This window comes from Lepidochelys kempii, unplaced genomic scaffold, assembly GCF_965140285.1.
Source record: "Lepidochelys kempii isolate rLepKem1 unplaced genomic scaffold, rLepKem1.hap1 scaffold_29, whole genome shotgun sequence".
Taxonomy (NCBI): domain Eukaryota; kingdom Metazoa; phylum Chordata; order Testudines; family Cheloniidae; genus Lepidochelys; species Lepidochelys kempii.
The window spans coordinates 2576388-2602701 of record NW_027621931.1 but is presented as its reverse complement, the minus strand read 5'-3'; the positions used below and the strand labels follow the sequence as shown (position 1 = coordinate 2602701).

At 51.1% G+C, this 26314-nt stretch overlaps 1 protein-coding gene across 1 annotated transcript in view; it reads right to left on the bottom strand.

The window, feature by feature from the left end:
• LOC144930024 (uncharacterized) overlaps nucleotides 1-26314 on the bottom strand; it is a 262214-nt gene that overhangs the window by 46289 nt on the left and 189611 nt on the right. Inside the window, 1 exon segment of the mRNA XM_078851061.1 lies at nucleotides 19378-20496. Within this exon segment, the coding sequence (XP_078707187.1) occupies nucleotides 19378-20496 (1119 nt within the window).

The window sequence follows — 26314 nt, the reverse complement described above, 5'->3', positions numbered from 1 at the left end:
GGTTCCCCAGGGCTGGGGTCTTCCAGCCCCCAAATGTGATGAACATGAACAGACACACAGGCACACACACATGAAGTTAGCATGTCAGAGAGGACTGGGTCATCAGCACTCGCAAGCTGACCCCTGATGTGTCCCGGGACTCAGTGGGCTGGATCGAACAGCAATTTAAAGCTGGTCCCCTCATATGTCCTTGGACTCAGCGGGCTGGGCTGAGCAACACCTTAATCTGCCACCCTCCTCTGCCCCCAGGTTCAGCACCTCTCTCTCCCCACCTTCACCCCACAACCATTCTGCTCGTAACCCACTTGCTGAGCAAACCCCCGAGGATTTTTGGGGCTGCAGGGATCTTTAGCTTCGGTACAAGGAGCGTTGCTGCAGAGTGAATGGAGAAGCCAAAAACACCCATGGAGGTGGGGTGGGGGGCTAGCAAACTATAACTGATCACAGGAGGCAGGGTCAGGAGGCTATTCCTAGAGAGAGACAGAGGCACAGAAAGAGACAGATGGATCTCAGCACTCCTTGAAGCTGGATTCGATCAGGGATCCCAGGTGGCCTTGGTCGCTGAGGGACCGGAGCGCTGGAGCCAGGCAGAGCCCCCAGCACAATCAGTCAGGAAAGGAGAATGAGGAGGACTTGTGGCACCTTAGAGATGAACCAATTTTCGCCTTCCTCTGTAGCATGGGGCATGGGTCACTTGCTGGAGGATTCTCTGCTCCTTGAGGTCTTCAAACTACAATTTGAGGACTTCAATAGCACAGATATAGGTGTGAGGTCTTTTTTAGGAGTGGTGGGTGAAGTTCTGTGGCCTGCATTGTGCAGGAGGTCAGACTAGATGATCATAATGGTCCCTTCTGACCTAAATATCTATGAATCTATGAATCAATTTATCTGAGCATAAGCTTTCATGGGCTAAAGCCCACTTCATCAGATGCTTGCAGGGGAAATACAGCAGGAAGATATAGATATAGCGATACAGAGAAGACGAGAAAATGGGGGTTGCCATAGCAACTCTTAACGAGACCAATCGATGAAGGTGGGCTGTTAGCAGCAGGAGAAACAGAATTTTGTTGTGATAATCAGGCTAATCTGGGGGGACTAAAACTGCAGGGCAGAGAGAGCAGTGAGTGTTGGGGGGTCCCGATCCAGTCCCCCAGCTTCTAGCCGCCCACCCCCTTAAGGCTGCCATTGCTGGGAGCCCCCTCCATCTGCAACTTCAACTTGTAAAGATTGGAGATAAAACCTGTACAGCTGTGTGCCTTGGGGAAAAACTTACACACAGGTACATGAAATCCATGCAAAAGGAACCACAGTGGGTAAAACCAGGGAACAAAAGCCTGAGCAGCCAAACCCAGCCAGCTGTTGCTCCCACGAAGAGGGAACTGTTCCAAGATCTCGTCCTTCACATTTCTCATCGGAACTACCAGGGGCCGACTGAAAAGTGTGAAAATATTTTTTCAGAGAAAAAACATCCACAACTTGATTCCATTTTATTGACGGCATCATTGTTCGTACTGGCCTGGCTTGCCTTCTCTGGCAGAAGAGAGGCAGACAGACGCGGATGAGGACCACCAGCTGTGCCCCCACAAGACTGGGCTCTGGGCCAATCCTCCAGATATCTGAGACCCACATCCTTCCCCAGATCAACCGCCTGCAAAGTGGACCAGACCCACATCCCTCCCCAGAATGACCATCCGTGACCTGGACAGCGCCCCCAGCTCAGCCAGGAAGGAGAACTCTTGAAACTTTCTTTGGCTTTTCATCTCCCTGTTCTTCCCCTCATTGTTGGGGGCTGAAAATACCTGGCCGTGGGAAGCGAAGAGGCAGGCCCTGGATTCTACCTCTCGGGAGCCCACAGCTCACCCCCAGAGGGTCGCCGACGGTCTGGTGAGACGCTAGAAGGGCCATTTGCAAGTGCTTCAATTTTCCAGCTCGATTTGGCTGTTGGTTTCTGGCCCAAAATGCGGAGGCCTGACAGCGTCAGCACTGGGCAAATGTGGCTCGTTGCTGGAAGAGTCTGATTCTCCCGTCGTCTTCTCCCTCCCGAGGGATCCTCCGCGTCTCTCAGCAGCTCCTGGGGTCCCCAGCCGCTGTCCCCCCAGCCCGGTGGCAGACTGACGGCAGGGCAAGAAAGCGGACGCCGAACCCTCTTTGCTGTTGGCCTCCGGGACATCGCAATCAGCTTGTGCAGAAACACACACAGACCCCACCCGGAGCACATCGCACGTCACACACACAACACGTCCTGCGTCACACATCACACACACAAAACATTGCACGTCACACACATGCAACACGCCTCACGTTGCACGTTGCATGTTGTACGTCGCACACGCAAACAGAAGACATCGCACCTCACACTTCACATGTGCGTGTCTTCTTGTTTGCCGTGTTGAGTGTGTGTGTGATGTTGTGTTTCTGGTGTCATGTGACATGGTGTGTGTGTGTGTGTGTGTGTGTGTGAGATGTGTGTTGGGTGTGTCGTGTTGTGTGTCATGTTGTGTGTTTGTGTGTGTGACGTGTGGTGTGTTTGTGGTGTCATGTGACATGGGGTGTGTGTGTATGTATAAGATGTGTTTTGCATAGTCTTGGGTGTGTCGTGTTGTGTGTCATGTTGTATGTGTTTGTGCCTATCTGTGTGATGTGTCATGTGTCGTGTTGTGTGTTTGTGTGTGTGTGACGTGTGGTGTGTTTGTGGTGTCATGTGGCGTGTGGGGATGTGTGTGTGACATGCTGTATGTCATGTTGTGTGTGTTTGTGTTTGTGTGACGTGTTGTGTGTTGTGTTGTGTATGTGTGAGGTGTTGTGTTTCATGTTGTGCATGTGTGAGACCTGTTTGTGTGTGTGATGTTTTGTGTTTGTGACACATTGTGTGTTTGTGCGATGTGCGACGTGTTGTGTGTGCGATGTGCGACGTGCAATATGTTGTGTGTGCGACATGCAACGTTTTTGTGTGTGACGTGCGAAACGTGACGTGTTGTGTGTTCGAAGTGTGGCATGCAATGTGCGACGTGTGCCGTGATGAGTGTGCGTGTGACGTGTTGTGTGTCTGACATTCGACGTGTTGTGTGTGTGACGTGCGATGCGCGATGCGTTGTGTGTGCAGGTGTGATGTGCAACATGTGTCGTGCGATGTGCAAAGTGTTTGTGCAAGTGCGGGGTGAAATGTGTTGTGTGTGTCCGTACGATGTGCAATGTGCGATCTGTTGTATGTGTGACTTGTTGTGTGTTACATGTTGTGCTGTGTGTGTCATATTGTGCGTGTCTGTGTGAGATGGGTTCTGTGTCTTCTTGTGTGTGTGTGAGAGAGGTGTTTGTGTGTGTCATGTTGTGTGTCACGTGTGTTTGTGTGTGACGTCTTTCTGTGTGTGTGTCGTGCGACTTGCATGCATGCGATGTGTTGTGTGTATCCGTGCAACGTACAACAGGTTGTGAGGGACATGCAATTTGTTTCTGTGTGTCGTGTTGTGTGTGTGTCATGTTGTGTTATGTGTGTGTGTGAGATGGGTTGTGTGTCATGTTGTGTGTGTGAAATGTTTTCGTGTGTGTTTGTGTCATGTTGTGTGTGTCATGTTATGTGTGTTTGTGTGATGGGTTGTGTGTTGTGTGTGAGTTGTGTGTTATCTAGAGTGTTGTATGGATTGTGTGTGCTTGTGTGTTTGTGATGACATGTGACGTGGTATGTGGGTGTGGGTGTGTGAGACATGTTTTGTGTAGTGTTGTGTGTGTGTGACACACTGTGTGTGTGTCTTTGTGGTGTGGTGTGTGGCCATTTTCTGTATTGTGTTCAGTGTGTGTATGGTGTTGTGTGTGTGGTGTCATGTTTTGTGTGAAGTGTGTGTCGTCTTGTGTGTGTTTGTGTGTGTGAGACGAGTTGTGTGACGTGTTGTGTGTATGTGACGTGTTGTGTGTCACATTCTGTGTGTGTTGTGTGTTGTCTAGAGTGTTGTGTTGTGTGTGTGTGTCTGTGTGAATGTCTGTGATGTGTTGTCTGTCAGGGTGTGTGCCTGTGTTATGTTGTGTGCCGTTTTGTGTGTTGTGCTGTGTATGTGACGTGTTGTGTGTTGTGTTGTGTGTGTTTGTGTATGTGTGACATGTGTGTAGTTTTTTCTGTCTGTGTGATGTGGTGTGTGCCGTGTTTTGTGTTTGTGAGTGTAAGGTGCTGTGCGAGCGACACGCAACGTGTTGTGTGTGTCCATGCTATGTGCGATGTGCATCGTACAACAGGCGACGCGTTGTGTGTGTGTGTGCGACGTGCAATGTTTTGTGTGTGTGCGTGCCACAGGCAGCATGCTGTGCGTGTGACGTGCGACGTGTGTGTGAGACGTGCTACACGTGACGTGTTGTGTGTGCGGCGTACAATGTGTTGTGTCTGTGTGTGCGACACACACCACATCACACACAACACGTCTCATGACACCACAACCACACAACACACACTCAACATGACACACAAAACGGCACACAACTCAACACACACACAACACGACACACACACACAACACACAACACTACACACTGAGCACAAGACTCTGCACGACACACAGCACACACACAAGACATCGCACACACACAAGACATCACACACACACACAGACGTGTCTCACACACACACGTGGGCAAACGTGGCTGGTTGCTGTCAGGGTCTGCGTCTCCCTGCGGGTCCAGGGGCCTGGCTGCAGCTCCCGCCCCAGCCCTCCCCCCGGGGGCGTTGGCTGCTGCCCCTTCCCGTGTCCCGGCCCCTCCGGCCTCGGTGTGTGGCTGGTGGCTGCTCTGTGGAAACGCCTGTGGGATGCGGCTTCCTTCGAGTTCCCAAAGGGTTGGTTGGACTCGGGCACGAGTCTCCTTTCCCGTGCGAGAGATCCCGGCGTCACCTTTCCACCACGTCCTTGCCAAGGCTCCCTGCGCAGCTGAGCCGGGAGGGTTTTCTCACCTGTGTTTTTCTCCACCATCCTGCCTGCAGAGGGAGAGCTGCATTCGGGTCTCACTGTGGTGTGTTGGTCAAGGGGTCGGATTCTCACTCGGGGCGGGAGAGAGTGCGGAGAAGACCTTGGAAAGGTGAAGTCGGGGGCAGGACTTTTCAGGTGCCTGTTTTTGTGGGGGTTTGTTGAATGTTGTTTTTTGCTGAAATGGAGAGAAAGGTTGTTGGTTTTTCGGCCTGAAGACTTGTTCTGTCCAGCAGCCCAAACTGCCAGCCTTGTTTCACCTCTTTAATGTTAGACAGTGTTGCCGGCACCCAGTGCCGAGAGGCAAAACAACAGCAAGGGGGAGGGGTTCATTACCCGGTGTGCGTCACCCAATAATCACAACGGGATGGAGAAGCAGAAAAGTTTATTTGAAGCTTCAAAAAGGTCCAGGGAGAATAGAATCTCAAATCCTGCACCCAGAGCAGGAAGTTACACAGGCTTTTATACATCCTTTCTTCAGCATACTTATCCAATAGCAAGCTGCCCTAAGTATCCATCTAGCCAGCCAATCCAGTTCCCAGCTAGTTCCCTTGTTCTCTGTATCATTTGTTAACCTATACATAAAGCTGCTTTATTCAGCATTGTTCTTCCATATCTGCCCTGTTCGGCCTTGTTTAGTTTCAGGCAGTCTGACTCTGCAACATATTGTTGCAGATCCTCAGCATAACTGCTGCGAGTGCCTCCAGGCGGGGGGGCCAAGGACACTTCGGCCTAGTATGCAGAGCTGCTGCGAGTGCCTCCAGGCAGAGGGGTGGGGGCAAGGACACCTAGGCCTAGTGCTAGGGGGCTTCATCGTTCATCGACACTCTTGGTCTTCTATCCCTCGACTTACCTACTGGCCATGCCCCAGTGTCCCCAACAACTCCCCTGCTCAAAGCAGGACCAATCCTCAACTAAATCATCCCAGCCAGGGCTTTGTCAAGCCAGACCTTAAAAACTTCTAAGGAAGGAGATTCCACCACCTCCTAGGTAACGCATTCCAGTGTTTCACCACCCTCCTAGTGAAAAAGTTTTTCCTAATATCCAACCTAAACCTCCCCCACTGTAATATGAGACCATTACTCCTTGTTCTGTCATCAGCTACCACTGAGAACAGTCTAGATCCATCCTCTTTGGAACCACCTTTCAGGTAGTTGAAAGCAGCGATCAAATCCCCCCTCATTCTTCTCTTCTGCAGACGAAACAATCCCAGTTCCCTCAGCCTCTTCTCATAAGTCATGTGTTCCAGTCCCCTCATCATTTTTGTTGCCCTCCACTGGACTCTTTCCAATTTTTCCACCTCCTTCTTGTAGTGTGGGCCCAAAACTGGACACAGCACTCCAGATCTCCAGAATAGATATGTGGACAGAGTTGGCAATGGGTTTGTTGGAAGGATCGGTTCCTGGGTTAGTGTTTTTGTTGTGTGGTTGCTGGTGAGTATTTGCTTCAGGTTGGGGGGCTATCTGTAAGTGAGGGCTGGCCTGTCTCCCAAGATCTGTGAGAGTGAGGGGTCATCCTTCAGAATAGGTTGCAGATCCTTGATGCTGTGCTGGAGAGGTTTCAGTTGGGGGCTGAAGGTGACGGCTGGTGGCGTTCTGTTCCTTTCTTTGTTGGGCCTGTCCTGGAGTAGGTGACTTCTGGGTATTCTTCCCTTCAGCAGGTAGTTTTAAGATCGCTTGATAGAGATCCTGTAGGTGTTTGTCTCTGTCCGAGGGGTTGGAGCAAATGTGGTTGTACCGTAGAGCTCGGCTGCAGACAATGGATCGTGTGGTGTGGTCTGGATGAAAGCTGGAGGCTCACCACACGATCCATCGTCTACAGCCGAGCTCTGCGATACAACCACATTTGCTCCAAACCCTCGGACAGAGACAAACACCTCCAGGATCTCTATCAAGCATTCTTACAACTACACTACCCACCTGCTGAAGTGAAGAAACAGATTGACAGAGCCAGAAGAGTACCCAGAAGTCATCTACTACAGGACAGGCCCAACAAAGAAAATAACAGAACACCACTAGCCGTCACCTTCAGCCCCCAACTAAAACCTCTCCAACACATCATCAAGGATCTACAACCTATCCTGAACGACGGCCCATCACTCTCACAGATCTTGCGAGACAAGCCAGCCCTTGCTTACAGACAGCCCCCCAACCTGAAGCAAATACTCACCAGCAACCACACACCACACAACAGAACCACTAACCCAGGAACCTATCCTTGCAACAAAGCCCGTTGCCAACTGTGCCCACATATCTGTTCAGGGGACACCATCATAGAGCCTAATCACATCAGCCACACTATCAGAGGCTCGTTCACCTGCACATCTACCGATGTGATATACGCCGTCATGTGCCAGCAATGCCCCTCTGCCATGTACATTGGTCAAACTGGACAGTCTCCACGTAAAAGAATCAATGGACACAAATCAGACGTCAAGAATTATAACATTCAAAAACCAGTCGGTTTTATAAATACATACTTATACTTTACCACTTAAACCTACAACTCAAATCTAATCTATTACCTATACATTGAGAACACTTCAATCTCTTTGGTCACTCGATTACAGACCTAAAAGTTGCAATTCTTCAACTAAAAAGCTTCAGAAACAGACTCCAACCAGAGACTGCTGAATTGGAATTCATTTGCAAACTGGATACAATTAACTGAGGCTTAAATAGAGGCTGGGAGTGGAAGGGTCATTTCACAAAGTAAAATTATTTCCCCATGTTTATTTCTCCTCACCCCCCACCCCCCACTGTTCCTCAGACTTTCTTGTCAGCTGCTGGAAATGGCCCACCTTGATTATCACTACAAAAGGTTTCCCCCCCCCCCGTTTTCCTGCTGGTAATAGCTCACCTTAAGTGATCACTCTCGTTACCGTGTGTATGGTAACACCCATTGTTTCATGTTCTCTCTGTATATAAATCTCCCTGCTGTATTTTCCACTGAATGCATCCAATGAAGTGAGCTGTAGCTCACGAAAGCTTATGCTCAAAGAAATTTCCTAGTCTCTAAGGTGCCACAAGTCCTCCTTTTCTTTTTGCGAATACAGACTAACACGGCTGTTACTCTGAAACCTGTCCACTGTCACCGTTGCTCTGTGCGGGAAATGGTTTGTGCATTATCTGGATTGGCCACCTGGTGTCACTGTTGCTCCATGATGGAAATGGTTTGTGCAGTACCCTGAGGGGCCACAAGGGGACACTGTTGCTCCGTGAGGGAAATGGTTTGTGCATGACCTGAGTTGGCCACACACATCACTGTTGCTCCGGGGGGGGGAGGGGGGATTGTTTGTGTGTTACTCCTGAGTGGCCACGTTGTGTCACTCTTCCTCCAGGAGGGGAATGCTTTGTGTCTTCCCCTGTGTGGCCACCCAAGACACACACATCACACACAAAACATCACACACACAAAACACGACAGATGACACTCACACACATCACACACAACACGACACCGACACACCCAGAGAGAACACGTCACACATACAGAAACACGTCTCTCTCACACACACAGCACAGGACACCGACACACACAAACAACATGACACACAAATAAAATGACATACAAAACAGCACACAACACGACACACAAAAATCACACACAAATCACGACACCGACACATAAACACACACACACGAGATGAGGCACAAAACGGCAGACAACGTGACACAGAAATCACACATGACACCGACACCCACACACAATACAACACACAACACCTCACATGACACACAAAACAGCACACGTGACACACGCACAACATGATGCACAAAACATCGCACACAAAATATCACACACCCACACACAACACGACACACACACGGACAACACGACACCGATACACAACACACAAAACGGCACACGACAGGAGACACAAAAATCTCACACAGCACATGACACCGACACACACAACATGCCCACAAAACAGCACACAACACGGCACACACCGTCACACGCACACAACACGGCATACAACATGGCACACACACACTCAACATGGACCACAACACGCACACATAAACACGTCTCACAAACACAAAACGACACACAAGTCACACACACAACACGTCACACGACACACGCAACACGACACACACAACACGTCACACGGCAGAAGGTTTCATCGAGGAGGAGGATGTCCCGGGGTCCCCGGGCGATGCTCTGGGACTGCTCCCCAGGAAGCCAGGCAGGACTCTGGGGAAGTCTCCTCTCGGGGAGCAGCCTGTCTGCAGGACACACAGCTCCCCCGGCTCCACCTTCCTGGCTCTGACCTCGGAGCCTTCAGCCTCCTCTGCCCCTCCCTGCGCTTCCCACAGCCAGTCCGCCCAGGCGGGGTCCTGGGGGGGGCAGAGGGTCCTGCCCCCCAACTCCGCAGTCAGACGGGACTCTCAGCCAGCCAGGAAAACAGAGGTTTATTAGACGACAGGGACATGGTCTGACACAGAGCTTGTTGGTGCAGAGAACAGGACCGCTCAGCCGGGTCCATTTTGGGGGGGGGCAGTGAGCCAGACAACCCCGTCTGCCCTTCACTCCATGTCTCCAGCCAGCCCCCAACTGAAACTCCCCCCAGCCCCTCCTCCTCTGGGCTTTGTCCCGGTCCCCGGCCAGGAGGGCACCCGATTCCTTTGTTCTCCAACCCTTTAGCTCTCACCTCGCAGGGGGGAAGGGCCCAGGGCATCAGGTGCCAGGAAAGAGGGTGTCGGCCATTCTCTGTGTCCAGACCCCTGCACACACCTGCCCTCCAGAGCTCTGCAACGATCATACACCCTTACCCCACCCCCTAGATCCTTAAGAACTGCATACGGGAAACTGAGGCACCCCCACATGATTCAGAGGAAACATGAAATCCTGCTTCATCACAGATGACTCCAGGAGGTGAGTTGCTTGCTATCCTACCATGTTTTTCTGTCTCTCTCCTCTAGTATGTTGGCCAACACACACATTCTGTCTCTGTCTCTCTCCTCTCCTGGTGCCAACGATGACCAGACCCCAGGTGCCTGGGCCCCAGTGCCCCGCCTGTGCTCCATCTCTTCCTGTATCTGCCTCGCCCCTTCTCCCAGCCCACACGGCCCACCGCTGCCTGGATGATTTCCCCCTCTCCTCCACTGCACCCCCCTCTGTGGGGTCCCTGCCACTCACCGTCTGCCTCCTCTCCCCCACCCCCTCCCCCGCTTCCCCACGGGTCACTCTGGGGGCCGGTTTTCTTCACCATCTTTGTGCATGATCTGGAGGATGGGATGGATTGCACCCTCAGCAAGTTCGCAGATGACACTAAGCTGGGGGGAGAGGGAGATACGCTGGAGGGTCGGGATAGGGTTCAGAGTGACCCAGACCAATTAGAGGATTGGGCCAAAAGAAATCTGATGAGGTTCAGCAAGGACAAGTGCTGAGCCCTGCACTTAGGAGAGAAGAATCCCATGCACTGCCCCAAGTGTGCCATGTCCCCGCCCCGAACCGACCCTCCCGGAGCATCCTCAATTCCATGAAACAGCTGTTCTGGGGTGGGCAGGAAGTGCTGGGAGGGAGAGTGGGGAGTTGCTCAGTGGGGGTGTGTCTCTCTGGGTGGGGTCTGTGTGTGTTTACGCACAAGCTGATTGTGATGTCACGGAGCCAACAGCAAAGAGTGTTGGGGGTCAGCATTCTTGCCCTGCCGTCAGTCTGCCAACTGGCTTGGTTGACAACGGCTGGTGACCCAAGGAGCTGCTGAGAGACGCGGACCATCCCTCTGTCAACAACTTCTTGAATCAGCTATTTCCACAGGTGTTTGAGGAACAAAAGGATGAGTTTTTACAGAAGGTAATTCCCAGATTCTTTCCCTGCTCATTAGATCGCACACGACAGGTCGGTGCCTCCTTCTCCTGGGGACGGGTGGGGGCGGGTGTGGCAACAGGCAGGTCTCAGCGTTCCCTTTTGATTTGAAAGTGGCCATCTCTCAGGTCTCCTCCTGCTTCAGCCGGTCAGGTTCTTTGGAGGCAGATTTAGATGATTTTATCTTTCAGCAGACTAGTCGGGGGGAATTTCCAGGGATAGAACCAAAAGGGAAGATAACAAAACTCGTGTAGAATTTAGATTGAGATCTCCATCAATAGTCTTTCCCTTGGAGTTGCCCCTAATGCACTCCTTGCCTTCAAGTTGGGAATAGAAACCCTTTGTCTCCTGTCATGACTGCCAAAGAAATGTGTAAATAAGGATATTCTATGATTCTATGATTTACACCCATCAGGGGACACTGTCTTTTTGAGGCGGGTGCAGCTGGCTTGGGATGGTGCTGATGATGGATAGCAAACAGGCTGGAGTCAATGACAGATGGGACCACAGAAGGGGAAGGAGAAGGGCATCTCCATAGAAGGTCCTGGGTGCTCAGATACCCCAGTTCTAGGTACCCTGGCCTGTCCCAGAGAGAAAAGACAAAGAGGGGCCCAGCCCCCCGACAGTCATCCCATGGACAAGAATCTGGTTGGGAGTGGGCTGAAGGTTCCCGCTGGACAAAGGGGAGCTGAAGTCCCCCAGCGTCCTGGAATTTAAGCAATGCAAGCTTCAAACCCTGCATGGGTGGGGCCTGAGGGGCACCCGCAGAAGGTTGGGCTGGACAGGGGCAGCAGGTTTCTACAATTTTTGGTGGTTTCCAGAATGGGACCAAGTCCTGCCTCCCCGTCCACCTCCCCCAACATCTGCCTAAGGCTCTGGGAGTTTGGGTATGGGAGGGAGAGGGAAAGGGGTTGGGCTCTGGGAGGGAGTTTTGGTGTGGGCTGTGGGTTGCGGCAGGGTGTTGGGGTGCAGGAGGGAATGAAGGGTGCGGGGTCTGGGCTGGGGCAGGGGGTTGGAGTGCAGGAGCAGGTGTGGGGGCAGGCTCTGGGAGGGAATTGGATGTGTGGTGTGGGCTCTGGGCTGGGGCAGGGGGTTAGGGTGTGGGAGGGGGTGAGGGGTACAGGCTCTGGGAGGCAGTTTGGGTGCAGGTGTGGGGTCTTGGCTGGGGCAGGGCATTGGGTGCAGGAATGGGTGGGGTGGCCAGCTTCTGGGAGGGAGTTCAGGTGTGGGCTCTGGGTTGGGGGAGGGGGTTGGGGTGCAGGAGAGAGTGCAGGTCGGGCTCTGGGAGGGAGTTGGGTGCAGGGGGTGGGCTCTGGACTGGGGAAGAGGGTTGGGGTGTGAGAGCAGGTGTGGGGGGAGGCCTGTGGGAGGAACTTTGGGTGCGGGATCTGGGTTGGGGTTGGGGGTTGGGGTGCAGGAGGGGGTGCGGGCGCAGGCTCTGGGAGGGAGTTTGGGTGTGGGGTGTGGGCTCTGGGCTAGGGCATGGGGGTAGGGTGGAGGAGGGAGTGCAGGGGGTGGACTCTGGGAGGGAGTTTGTGTGCAGGGGGTTGGGGTCTGGGCTGGGGCTTGGGGTGCGGGAGAGAATGAGGGTGCAGCTCTTACCTCAGGGATCTCCCAAAAGCGACCCACACCCCCCTCTGGCAGCAGCTCCTAGGTGGGGGGTCTTTGCCCATCGCTGCCCACGGACACCACCCCAGCAGCTCCCATTGCCACAGATGGCAGAGTCGGCCCTCGGGGCAGGGGCAGCATGTGGAGATCCCCCCATCCCCGGGGCTGCAGGGACGCGCCAGCCGCTTCCGAGACTGGCAGGCCACACGGAGTGTAAGCAGTGTCAGGGTGAGCCTCACCCTGACATCTGGTGGTGAGGTCTGGCAAGTTGTGGAAAAGAACTTCAGGGGCCGATCTCATTTGCATAGGCACACCCACCCCGCCTAGAACGAGGCCATAGCTGCCCAAATGCTCACTTTGGCTGCTGTGGGATCCCCAGTGTCTCTGTTATTGGGGCAGGAAGAATAAATTGTTATTACCCTGATTATGGGAACTGTGCTGGGAACTGTACTTGGCCTTTTGTTTTGATGGAGGGACTCACCATCAATTAAGTAGCACTCGCTAGGCAAGGGTCATGGGTTCCAAAACTCTGTGAATTGAGAGAGGTTGGGGGTAAGTATTAATACTTGGTGCCATGGGTCCCTTGGTAATGGACTTATATGCTAATTGCTCTTCCTTTTCTCTCCACTGTGGAATCTCAGAGCTAATTTTGATTCCGTTAGGACTCTAGTTACAGGCTGCTAAGCTCATTTTGGGCTAATGGTGTCCCAGCACTGAGGCTCCCCTACTACAAACTGACTTCACCAAAGAGCTGAACTGAGTAAGAGCCGAAATCACTGAGCGTTGTGTTAAGTAGTGGGGGAGCCTGAAGATCTACTGTGGAGAAGTTTGCGGGACGGCTGGAGTGCCTTGTGGACAGGCTGGTGGAGCAGTTCGTGGGACGGCGGGAGCTGCTGGTGGGACGCGGAGCAGTTTGTGGGACGGCGGGAGCTGCTGGTGGGCTGCGGAGCGGAGCTGAGCAAAGCCGTTCGTGGGGCGGCTGGTGGAGTGGAGGCCTATGGAGCCGTGGGGCGGTCAGCTTCAGATCATGTAAGGTGCCTTTTACCCCCGCCCCCATCTCCACCCAGGTTGGGAGGTAAAGCTCTGCAGATAAACTTTTGAACTTTGGGGCTGCCCTGACCAGGGACAGAGACTTTTGGGTCATTGGACTTTTGGGACTTTGGGTGATTTGGGGTTGCTGGACTCAAGAACCAAAGGGAAAGGGCATGCCCCAATTTGCTTGGGGTGGGTTTTTTTTTTGCTCGAGGGTTGTGTTATGAGTCCTGTTGGTGCTGTTTCCCAAACATAATGCCACATTGTTTCTCTCTGTTATTAAAAGGCTTTTTGCTACACTCAGACTAGGTGCTTGCGAGAGGGGAAGGATTGCCTCTGGGAGGTGCTCAGCGGGGGTGGTACATATTTGTCCCAGGTCACTGGGTGGGGGCTCGAGCCGGTTTGCATTGTGTTATTGGAATGGATCCCCTATATACTGAACCTGGTCCTTGTTGCTGCCAACTCTGACGGGCAGAAGGGTTACACGGAGCGAGGGTGGGCAGGAAGCCGCCTTAGCCCCCTTGTGCTGCCGGTGATGGCGGTGGGGGGTCACCGGGCCCTTTTAAATTGCCCGGGGGCAGCAGGCGGGGCTAGGGGAGACACCGGGCCCCGGACTTGGGTGGAGCCAGGCCCCCGTGGTCTTATGTTGCTGGAGCATGGGCACCAGGGGCCCAGATGAGGCGCCTCCCCTGCGGCTGGAGGAGCATGGGTGCTAATCCACGTTTTGGCGGGTTGGTTTTTGGAAGGTTAAATGAAGGCAGCCTCTGCTCTGGGCTCGTCCAGTTTCAGGGCCTGACGCTGCTTTGCACAACGATGAATCTCGGAACAGGCCAGCACTGAAATGACGGCAGAACCTGAGGAAGGAAAAGCCTCTGGGTTCGTCTGTGAGTCTTGACGCCGAACGGGAGCCGTAATTTGACTCGCTTTGTGGCTGCGGCCGGTAAAATGTCAGGACAAAGTCGTCCCAGTGACTGTGACACTGGGTTTGAGGCGGCTTTGGTCTTATTAAAATGTAACTAGCATGGAACACTTGTGTTTTTAAAGGTGGCTTCCCCAAGCAATCCCAAGTTGTTCTTCCCAGAGCTGGGTGATGGTGGGCAGCAGGGGATCTCCCCAGTCTGTGGGGGAATCTCTCTGGGCCCCACTGTTAGTTCTCCAGACTTTCTCCCCCTAACCACGCACACCCCTCCCCCACCCATTATCAATGCTTTACAGCGATCCCTCCCTCCCCTTATGGGATACAGCCTCTCGGTGCCAGAGACTGACTGGGGCTCCCCTCTGCATGGCCCCAATGGGGAAGGAAAGGGACCGATGGGGGAGGAAGAAGACGGGCAGAAGGAGTCAAATGGGGCTAAACCAGAATAGAGGAGATTTTCTTCCTGTTAAAATGGACTGGAGTCTCATTGCTGGAAAGCCACAGCTTGAGTGAGGTTTGAACCGGCAGCCTTTCAATTGCCAGGCAAAGGTGCGAACCACAGAGACGGATCACAGCCGACTTCCCAGCGCTGTCCAAGGAGCCCCTGCAGGGGTGCAAGTGGTTAGTGCAAAGGGCAATATTGCTGGGGTTGTGAGTTCAAACCTTCCCTGCAGCCCTGGTTTCTATTACCCCATGGAGCTTCCCCAGCTTGCTTGTCCTAATTCACATGGAAAGTGCCATGAGAGGAAGGTCTGAAATGTGGACGTTGGTGCAAAGCTTGGGACCCCCCACCAATGCTGCCATTAGCTGTGGGTGGGTTGCTCAGGGGCAGGGAGAATTGATTTCTTTGCTGCTGAGAAAGCTGCCAGGACAGGTCCGTGGGCACCAGAGCTCCCCGCTTCTTCCAGCACAGGCCAGGCTCTGTCTCTCCTGGAGGAGGGTCATAGAAGATCAGGGTTGGAAGGGTCCTCAGGAGGTATCTAGTCCTACCCCCTGCCCAGAGCAGGACCAACCCCAACTAAATCATCCCAGCCAGGGCTTTGTCAAGCCTGACCTTAGAAACTTCTAAGAAAGGGGATTCCACCACTTCCCTAGGTAATGCATTCCAGTGTTTCACCACCCTCCTAGTGAAAAGGTTTTTCCTAATATCCAACCTAAATCTCCCCCACTGCAACTTGAGACCATTCCTCCTTGTCCTGTCATCTGCTATCACTGAGAATAGTCTAGATCCATCCTCTTTGGATCCACCTTTCAGGTAGTTAAAAGCAGCTATCAAATCCCCCTTCATTCTTCTCTTCCGTAGACTAAACAATCCCAGTTCCCTCAGCCTCTCCTCATAACTCATGTGTTCCAGTCCCCTCATCATTTTTGTTGCCCTTTGCTGGACTCTCTCCAATTTATCCACATCCTTCTTGAAGTGTGGGGCCCAAAACTGGACAGTGCTCAAATAAATCGGTTAGCCTCTAAGGTGCCACAAATCCTCCTGTTCTTTTTTTTTAGTTATTAAAGAAGTGTCAGTAAAAGGTCAGAATGCGATCGTCTCAGTCCTTCTCTTGAAAAGTGTAAGCTCATTAATTAGTTCGCCACTTCATCAAAAATAAAGGGGACATGCACCAGCCTTTGTCATGTGAGCAACTTTCCCAAGCACTTTGGACAAACTCAGGAGTAAGTATAAAATAGTTAAATAAGTTTATTAACTGCAGAAAGTTAGATTTTAACTGAGTATAAGTATTGGTCACAGAGGTCAAAAGTGTTTACATAACAAATGAAAACAGACTCCCAGTCTAAACTCTAATTTGAATATACTAAGCAAGAATTGGATCAAACAGCTTTTCTCACTCACTGGTTGCTCCAGGCAATGTTGAGTTCTTAATACACAGACTGAATTCCCTCTCAGCCTGGGACCAATCTCCGCAGTTCAAATTCTGAGTCTTCCAGACAATCTTCCAGGTGTTGAGATTGGGGAAGAGACAGGCCACGTGGGGGTGTCTTTGTCTCTCATTCATACTTTTTCTCCAGCTGCTAGGTAGATTCTTGCCGTGATGCTGGGGTTAGTTAGCCCCCAATATGGAGCAGCAGTTTGCCTCCTGCACCTTGTGGTAGGCATGTCACAGCTCCTTCACTTTGACCCCGCATGGCAGTGTGTCCCTGTCATGGCCCCTTTCTATCATGCATCACGAAATCTGCGTGCGCACCTCGGGAGTTACACCGCAGAAAGCTGCTTTCCTGTGCAGAAACTTGCCCGTGTAGAGAAGGCCGCAGAGGGCTTCCATAAGAACGCACGACAGGTCATAGACTGGGTCAGACCAATGGTCCGTCAAGCCCAGTGTGCTACCTGAGAGCGACCAGTGCCAGATGCATTGGAGGGAAAGAACAGAACAGGCTTGCTGACCTGCAAGGTGAGGGTCTTTCACCTTTATATTTAACTTCATTGTTTTCGATTCCTACTTATCCTATATCTAACTACCCCTCCTCTGAGGTCTCTGGGCAAATCAGGTGTGAACCACTCCTTTGACACAGACGTGTCCCAATCCAGCTGAATTGAGGCAGAATTTGGGCCAATGTCAGTTTGGAAAAGGCCTGCTTCACCCAGCAGGTTTCTCAAAGTATCCGTTGCTGTGAACCGCATGTCGTGTGGATGTGAGAACTCCAAAGATAGCAAACATGAAAAAAAAACGCAAAGCCGGTTCTGAGGTTTCCAGAGCCAGGCCTGAGGGTTAAAGAGCTGTGCTCAAAAGGACAAGGGGGCTCAGCAGCTATAAAAAGAACTAGTTGCAAAAACAAAACAAAAATTACATGGAAAAAAAACAACCAAACAACAACCACCCAGACAAGCTCCCATCACTCGCCCATCACCATTGTAGATCTTGACATCTCCTGCCTAATGTGACATCTTTGCTTTGCGAACAAGAGCCCTGGGGAACTCTCTGGCTCACCTGTGTGGGTGGAAGGGGTCTCACACTACGTGGGAAGGCTGCATCATGAGGAGGGGGCTAGAAGAAAACCTGAATTATACTGTAACACTGAAAGTGATCACAGAATCAGCCTCTTACCTTACACTAATAAACTTCATGTGCAATTTCCTTGTTGCTGGTAACAATTTCTTCAAAGATTACAAACTATAAACCTTTAGGGCAGTTTTCTCTTAATTCCCATTTTCACCCAGTGAGCTCTGTGTGAAGTCACATTCGACCATAACCTAGGAGCCTTCCATTTCTGAGGGTTCATTTCTCCCTGGGTCTTCTCCCAGAAGTGTGGGTGGAAGGGGTCTCACACTACGTGGGAAGGCTGCATCATGAGAAAAACCACCTGTGCTCTACTTTCACACTTTCTAATCTTTCAGAGTAGCAGGAGGCGGAAAAGTGAGACACATGCATTAGACTCAAGAGCAAAACTAAGAGACCAAGCCACAGACTCTGGACTCAGCATTCATGTATCCTGCAGTCTGAACTTGGAATCTGTTACATTCCCTCATTGGCTACCATCATTTAACCAACACAGAAGTGCATCTTGTCCAGCAAGGCAGCCAGTTTGGGACCCATAGGCATGGCATGGCTCTGAAGGAATCAGCTGTTTCTCTCTGTGCTTCAGGAAACTTGGGATCCAAATGGTAAAAGACAGTTGTTCCCAGTTTCATCATGGCATCCTTTAGAAGTGTGAGCAATTCTAAAAACAGTTTACCTTGGCCACAGGTCACCATAGCGTCCATCTCTGGGGTGAAAATCAACCACTCGTACCTCTCATTTCTACCTGAGTTCTTGTCAAATCTTTGACCTTAGTTGTAGCAATTTTACACGGCTCTGGCGTAGAATTCTTCACCAACCACACGACATACCAGTAGCGATACTGAGGTAGAACTCCCCCAAATATGCCCTTTTGTTTCTTTAATCTGGTGGCTCAGATTTAAATAAGGGACTAAATTCAGGTGCGGCTTAGAATCCCTCTAAGACACCAAATGTCAGGTATCTACTCAAAATGGGTGTCTTTCTGCAGCTCTATCACATTCCTCATGGATGCCATTTCCTACACATTTACAGCATCTCCCAGGAGTGAGCTGAACAGAAATGTCACTTCCATTTTTCCCATCTCTACCTAGGAAGGGATTGCATTTCCCAAATAAGAGGCAACATGCACCTGATTAGGAAGGGAAGATCTTCAGGAGCAACCTCCTGCAGGGCATGGGCCACAACTGCTTTGGGAGGCAAATGAATGGGTCTTTTGCTTAGTTCCAAATCATTTACTAGAGAATCCTCTTCCCAACCCCTTCGGGAAATAATGACCTTATCAATTGAAGAACAGGGGGATTGGGATGGCGATGGAGAATCCCTCTGATTTACCCTATGTTCTTCTGTTGTTACAGAGGGGAAAAGACATTTTTCCCTCTCCCTTCCCTATTCCTGCTCTTTGTTATACTTCAATATATTTTAAGGGAGGAAAACGGAAGTAAAAATATCTGCCTTCAGGAAAACCTGAAGCAACAGCGCTCTGATGAACTGTGACAACTGGGAATGAAACAATATGTTCCTGGTGGGGGAACTTGATGACTAACAATTGTTTTTAAATGGGGGAACAGTATAACTGTGATGCTCAGGGTTTGTTTAGACTAGGACATGTGATGGAGTTTAGGTCAGGTCAAGGGGAAAGCTAATGCCAACCACTGCACCTCGGCTGCATCTGCACGACAACTGTAATTGTCTTTTAACACCAAGATCACTAACTTGAGCAGCCAACGCCATGTACAGTCCTAGTGGATGTATGGCATGGGTAGTTTTTGCCTCAGTGTAGCTTGTTGGGAACAAACCTCTCTCCCCCACCTGGAGCTGATGAACATTCCTGGCTGGAGGGACACACGCTCCTTCGACTCAAAAGGAAAGGAGTTGATAGAAAACATCACAGGACTGACCCCAAAGAAGGGTGAGCTGCAAAAAGCAGAAGCAGGCAACTCATCTGGGGGAGCTGAGTAACCACGGTGAAGATGGGGCACAGATCACTAAGTGGGAATTAGCAAATGTGATTTAAAAGAAAAAAATACCTTTGGCCAGCCCTAGTCAAGGCATTTGTTACAGATCACTCCCATGTGGATTTTCTGATGTCTAATAAGGGTTGAGCTCCGCTTGAAGTGTTTCCCACACTCAGGGCATCCGTAAGGTTTCTCACCCGTGTGGATTCTTCTATGTGTGGTCAGTACAGAGCTCCGATTAAAGCTTTTCCCGCACTCAGAGCACGTGTAGGGGGTCTCTCCTGTGTGCGTTCTCTGATGTGTGATTAGGGTAGAGCTGTGATTGAATCTTTTCCCACACTCAGAGCATGTGTAGGGCCTCTCCCCTGTGTGGATTCGCTGATGTGAGAGGAGGGATGAACTGTCAATGAAGTGCTTCCCACACTCAGGGCATCCATAAGGTTTCTCACCCGTGTGGATTTTCCGATGTGTAATAAGGTGTGAGCTCTGCTTGAAGTGTTTCCCACACTCAGGGCATCCGTAAGGTTTCTCACCCGTGTGGATTTTCCGATGTGTAATAAGTTGTGAGCTCCGCTTGAAGTGTTTCCCACACTCAGGGCATCCGTAAGGTTTCTCACCCGTGTGGATTCTTCTATGTGTGGTCAGTACAGAGCTCCGATTAAAGCTTTTCCCGCACTCAGAGCACATGTAGGGGGTCTCTCCTGTGTGCGTTCTCTGATGTGTGATTAGGGTAGAGCTGTGATTGAATCTTTTCCCACACTCAGAGCATGTGTAGGGCCTCTCCCCTGTGTGGATTCGCTGATGTGAGAGGAGGGATGAACTGTCAATGAAGTGCTTCCCACACTCAGGGCATCCATAAGGTTTCTCACCCGTGTGGATTTTCCGATGTGTAATAAGGTGTGAGCTCTGCTTGAAGTGTTTCCCACACTCAGGGCATCCGTAAGGTTTCTCACCCGTGTGGATTTTCCGATGTGTAATAAGTTGTGAGCTCCGCTTGAAGTGTTTCCCACACTCAGGGCATCCGTAAGGTTTCTCACCCGTGTGGATTTTCCGATGTGTAATAAGGTTTGAGCTCTGCTTGAAGTGTTTCCCACACTCAGGGCAGCCATAAGGTTTCTCACCCGTGTGGATTCTCTTATGTGCAATGAGATGCGAGCTCTGCTTGAAGCATTTCCCACACACACAGCATGCGTAAGGTTTCTCACCCGTGTGGATTCTCTGATGTGTGAGAAGGTCCGAGCTCCCTTTGAAGCTTTTCCCACACTCGAGGCATGTGTACCGTGTTCCTTCAAAGTTCATTCTCTCACGTGTAATAAGGTCTGACTGGCTACCGAAGTTTTCCTCTGGCCTCTGCTGACTCTCACAGGCTTTTGTTTTTTCTGGGCGTGCACAGCTCCCAGAATCATTCCCTTTGGACCTTCCTGACAACATCCCATGGGCTTCTACTCGCTCAGCGTCTTCCTGCTGGGGTTCCTCCTCGTTTTCACTCACCATCCCAACACCTGACGGGAGACCGAGAGAATCCAGACGTAAGTCTCTGCCTGCGCCAGAGAGAAAGGAAATCTCAGAGAGAAGAATGGAAAAAGGGATGAAGGAACGAAAACATGTACAGGACAGATCAAACCTATCAGGAGCTGATTTTCCCTTCAACCTTCCCCAGAGGAGAGAAAGGAAGGGATCAGTTCTGGGTCCGTATCTCAGAAGAAATCTCAGGGGACAGCGAGATTGGGGAGGGACCTGCTGCCAGTTGTCAGTCAGGATAGGTGGGAAGCCATGAGTGACCTCTGCCTAACGATTCCACATCTGCAGGGAACAATCCTGAACTTGGAGAGCTCACAAGCTCTTTGTAGGGCATCCCAAATGTTTCCTGTATTCACCGACAGTTTTGGGGTTGGTTTAACCAATGCCTCACCTATGAAGGCAGCTCTCGGGAGCACTTTTTTCTCAGAACCATGAAGGTCTGGGACGCACGACTCCTCCCCTCGTTCCAGCTGCGAGATCACATCAGTTCTGGAAACTGGAAACCCTGCTCAAGGCAAAGAAAACAAGGGAGGTCAGTGGAATTTGTGGGATACTTGTCACAAAGAATATTCCATGCTTTTAAACCCAGCTCACTTTTAAGTAGTAACGTCCCAAGGCCGGCTTCCTTGGCTCAAAGTGCCAGGAGATGATTATTATAAATCATATTCATTACCTTACTGCCTAAGGGCCAACTAACAGTGGGTCCTCATTTTGCTTGGCACAGTACAAACCGAGAAGCGTTGATGGCCCGTGTCCTGAAGAAGTTACAATCTAAATAGACAAGGCAGACACAGAATGGGGGAAGGGGTACAACCCACCAGCAGAGTGAACTCCGTGAAGGCAGAGTGACAGATCTAATCAACACAGGCCTAGATCTTGAGACTATCGGATTTAATGTTACAACCAGGGCCAGTGTTTTCCGGAAATTGTCGCTAGGACTGCATTTTTTCCCAAAATTACTCTTTGTTTCTGGAATCACCGTTAATATCCGGAATTGCTGATCAGAGGGTGGGTGGGGCATGCAGGGTCACAATCCCCCAGATTTCTCCCTGGAGACACCCGTCTCCTCCCCAGGGCACAGGCTGGCTGCGGTTGAGACTTGATGCCAATTTCTTCCCTCCTCATACAAGTCTGGGATCGGCAGTGGGACGCCAGGCTCTCTCATCATGCTGCAGAGAGGACGGCACTCACAGCTGCTCGCGGCCGTGTCCACAGCACCTCTCCCCTGCTCATCTCCCTGCACACAGCTGGTTCATGCCCCGTCTCTCCAGCGCACAGCTGGCTCTAGGCTCTCAATGCCCAGTATCTGAGCCCCACCGCCCCCACACAGCCGGCTCCTGTCCCCTCCCCCCAAGGCACTTTCAGGCTTTAAAGGATTAAATATTGCTCACGTTTGTCAATTACTCTCTTTTCATTGCCTGCAAACTCTTGCCCTAATTATGACTGTTATCTGTAAATCTAAGCCAGCCCTTGAAAGCATGAATTCTTCACAGACTATGATGCCGAGATGCGCCACATGAAACCAGGAAGGGCTGCGGGATGGGTTTCCTGTGCAAGCTGGTATCGCTACAGGGTGATGAATGCCAGATCTCAAGGCTGGTTATGCAGAGCTCCACCTTTTGAAGCTTTACCCAACGCAGAAAGGGGTAGTGACGGATTTCCCCTCATTCAGAAGACTGAAGACGACAGACTTTTGGGGGATAAACAGCTGAGTTTGAGCTGACTGAGGGGGGTCTTTCTGGGCTACAAACTCACAGGACCTGATAACCACCAAGAGGTAACCCTTTAAGAAAGGTTTTAATGCACTTTGGAACCGATCAGGGATTCCCATGAGGACCGCTGAGGGAATGAAGGTAAACACGCATTTGGATGCTCTTCTTCTTTTATGAGAACGGGAACAGGAAGGGCAGGGATATCACTGAATGCAGGATCTCAGCAGGACTAGGTGTCAGGATAGCACCATATTGCAGCCCATTGAAAAACAAAATCCCAACTACACATATAAAATGATGGGCTCTAAATGAGCTGTTTCCACTCAACAGAGGGATCTTGGAGTCACTGGGCACAGTTTTCTGAAAACATCAACACAGTGTGCCACGGCAGGCAAAAAGCAAAGAGAATGTTGGGAATCATTCTGAAATGGATAGATAAGAAGACAGAAAATATCCTATCGCCTCTATATAAACCCATGGTACACCCACATCTCGAATACTGCCTGCAGATGTGGTTGCCCCATCTCAAAAAAAGATATATTGGAATTGGAAAAGGTTCAGAAAAGGGCAACCCAAATGATTACAGGTATGAAACTCTTCTGTACGGGGAAAGATTAAAAAGACCGGGACTATTCAGCTTGGAAAAGAGACAAAGGGGGGATATGAGAGAGGTCTATAAAATCAAAACTGCCGTGGAGAAAGTAAATAAGGACGTGTCATTTACTCCTTCTCAGAACACAAGGACTAGGAATCACCCAATCAAATTAATAGGCAGCAGGTTTATAAGAAACAAAAGGAAGTATTTCTTCACACAATGCACAGTCAACCTGGGGAACTCCTTGCCAGAGGACGTTGTGAAGGACAAGATTATAATAGGGTTACAAAAAAAAAACCAAAAAACACCATGAGAAATCTATTGAGGACAGGTCCGTGAATGGTTATTAGCCAGGATGGGCAGGGATGGTGTCCCTAACTTCTGTTTGTCATAAGCTGTGAATGGGTGACAGGAGATGAATCACTTCATGATTCCCTGTTCTGTTCATTCCCTCTGGGACACCCGGCGCTGGTCACTGTTGGAAGACAGGACACTGGGCTAGATGGACCTTTGGTCTGTCCCAGTGTGGCCATTCTGAAATACCAGGGAACCTAGTGAGTCCAGTGCAATGGGAGGGAGTAGGAAAATCCCTGGGTGTGGAGAACACTGGGAAATTAGAAACTATCATTCAGAAGCAACAGACTCTAAATAGTCTAGAAAAGCAGAATGTGAAAAATAAGAATCGGGGTCATGTGACTTCAGGAATGAGGGACTCAAAAAACCAAGTCTGCAGAGAAGGTAGATTGTGGCTAGTACACATGCGGATGGGGGAGCAACTCTCCAGGTCTCAAGGATTTTCACCAGCAACCGAGGCCATTGTCCCATGCACGGGGCAATCCGGAGCAGTGAGGAGTTGTGTCATCTGTAATCCTGGCTGAGTTTCAATGTTCTGCTGCTGGAGCTCCCTTGTCTGGATTCCCCCAGCCAGCATTCAAGGTCTGTGTGATCAGTAACCCTGGACCAGCCCATCTGACCCCAGCAGCCTGCTTCTTACACGCCAAGCACATTCTGGTCTGGGTGGAAAGGCTCAGGGTTTGAGAGAAGGCCAGGGGTAGGAAGCTTCTGTTCGTTATGCTGGACCTAACCCCCCGTTTTACTTGTGCAAACAGGAGATATTTGACACTGTGCGATTCTGCTCCTGTGCTCTCTTCCCACAGCGTTCAGCAGCAGGGGAGGGTCTCTGGTCGTGTGTGTGTCACTGGCATGCTGGGGTGATGCTGGAACAGGACAGAGCAGAGGTGGCATTGTGGGGGTGGCGTGAACCTCATCACTTCCGTTCCCCTTCCAAGAACGGAGGGGACAGGAACCCTTACCCAGCGAGGTCACATTTTCATAGGTCTCCTGCATGACGTCTCTGTAGAGGGCTCTTTGAGTGGGGTCCAGCAGAGCCCACTCTTCCCTGGTGAAATACACAGCTACCTCCTCGAAGGTCACCGGCCCCTGAAAGAGCCAGAGCCCCACACTCAGGACCTGCTGCCCCACTCACAGCCCCACTATTCGTGGGGGAGAGGAGACAATCAAACGGAAACTCTGGGTGGACCGCAGCCAACAGAGTCCCACCCCCACCCCACTCAGAGCACCCAGGAAATACCAGGGTGAGGGGGCGAAGAGACACCCCTCCTCTCTCCCAGCAGATCCATCACACACCTACTAGCCACAGACTGATACCGGAGATGCTGCCCCGAGCAGGGTCTAGGGAGAGATCTCTTGTAGGAAGCCCAACACCCTCCTCCTTGTGAAAAGAAAAGGAGGACTTGTGGCACCTTAGAGACTATCCAATTTATTTGAGCATAAGCTTTCGTGAGCTACAGCTCACTTCATCCGATGCAAACTGTGGAAAGTGTAGAAGAGCTTTTTATATACACACAAATCATGAAAAAAATACCTCCTCCCACCCCACTCTCCTGCTGGTAACAGCTTATCTAAAGTGATCACTCTCCTTACAATGTGTATGATAATCAAGGTGGCCCATTTCCAGCACAAATCCAGGGTTTAACAAGAACGTCGGGGGGATGGGGGGGCAGGAAAAAACAAGGGGAAATAGGTTACCTTGCATAATGACTTAGCCACTTCTAGAGCTGGATATGAAGCAGGGGAATCTCCCCTAAGCCTGACTGGTGGCTTCCCCCTTCGTATTTCAAGGCACCCGCTGGTTAGTTGGGTCAGGCTCCAGCACTACGAGTCTGGTCCTTTTTCCCAGCCCCATCTAGGTAGGTTATTTTCTGTTCACCAGATTGGAGCATTTCCACCTCCGAACCTCATGGGTCTCTTCCTAGAATCTAGGCCACTTATTAAACAACTCCCAGCAGGTCTGCCACCCCCTGGCCTCCTCCCTTTCTCCACCCTGTGCATTTCCTGCCCCACTCCAACCTCCAAACCAGACGGTGGTGCAAACCTTCCCCTCTCCCGTGTATTTCCTGTCCCTCTCCCTCCTGCAGGAACAGATCAGAACCCCCCACAATAATCCCTACCTGAGCTGGCTCCTCTGCAGCCATGTCGCTGCCTTGTCCCATGGGAGGACGGGATGAACCGGAAAGAAACATGAGCGTCTTTCTGCAACCTGGCCGGGCAAGAAGGGCTGTTGCAGAAGTTTAGGAACGGGCATTAGTTCATTTCACATCACGCTTCCCCCGGGCTCTTTCCCTGCAGAGCGAGATCCGAGATTCTGCCGTTCTGAGAAAATGCTCAATCTCTGGATTACAGCAGAGACCTGGGCCCTCCTGCCAGGCTAGGCCCACAGACACACTTTTAACCTCCTTTCTCCCTCCCGCATCCCAAAACAAAGTCTCTGAACGCAATCCCAGAAAAAAGCAGAACCAAAGGAGTCCCTTTCGAGGATTCCCTCTGACACTGACCCCATGACAGCCACACCCCAGCAGGAGGGACATGGAGTCAGGAACTGGGTTTTCCTCTGTCTGATCCTTGTCTCGTCCACAGGAAAGTGATTCTCCCCACAGTGCAGTAATACATCTGTCTGGGCAGATGAGGGAGCTGGAAATCTCTTTCAAAACTCTTATCCCACGGACCCTGTCAGTCTCTCTCTCTCCTTTTCCCTGTGCCCTCTCCATGCCTGTCTGCTCAGAAACTCTCATTCCTGGGTTGTTTGCTCCCCCATGGCTGGATTTGCTCCTGCAGATGGCAGGAGAAATGGGGTGGGGGGCTGTTACTGTAGAGTCATTTTATAGTCCTTCACTGCCTGCCTGGGATTTCCCC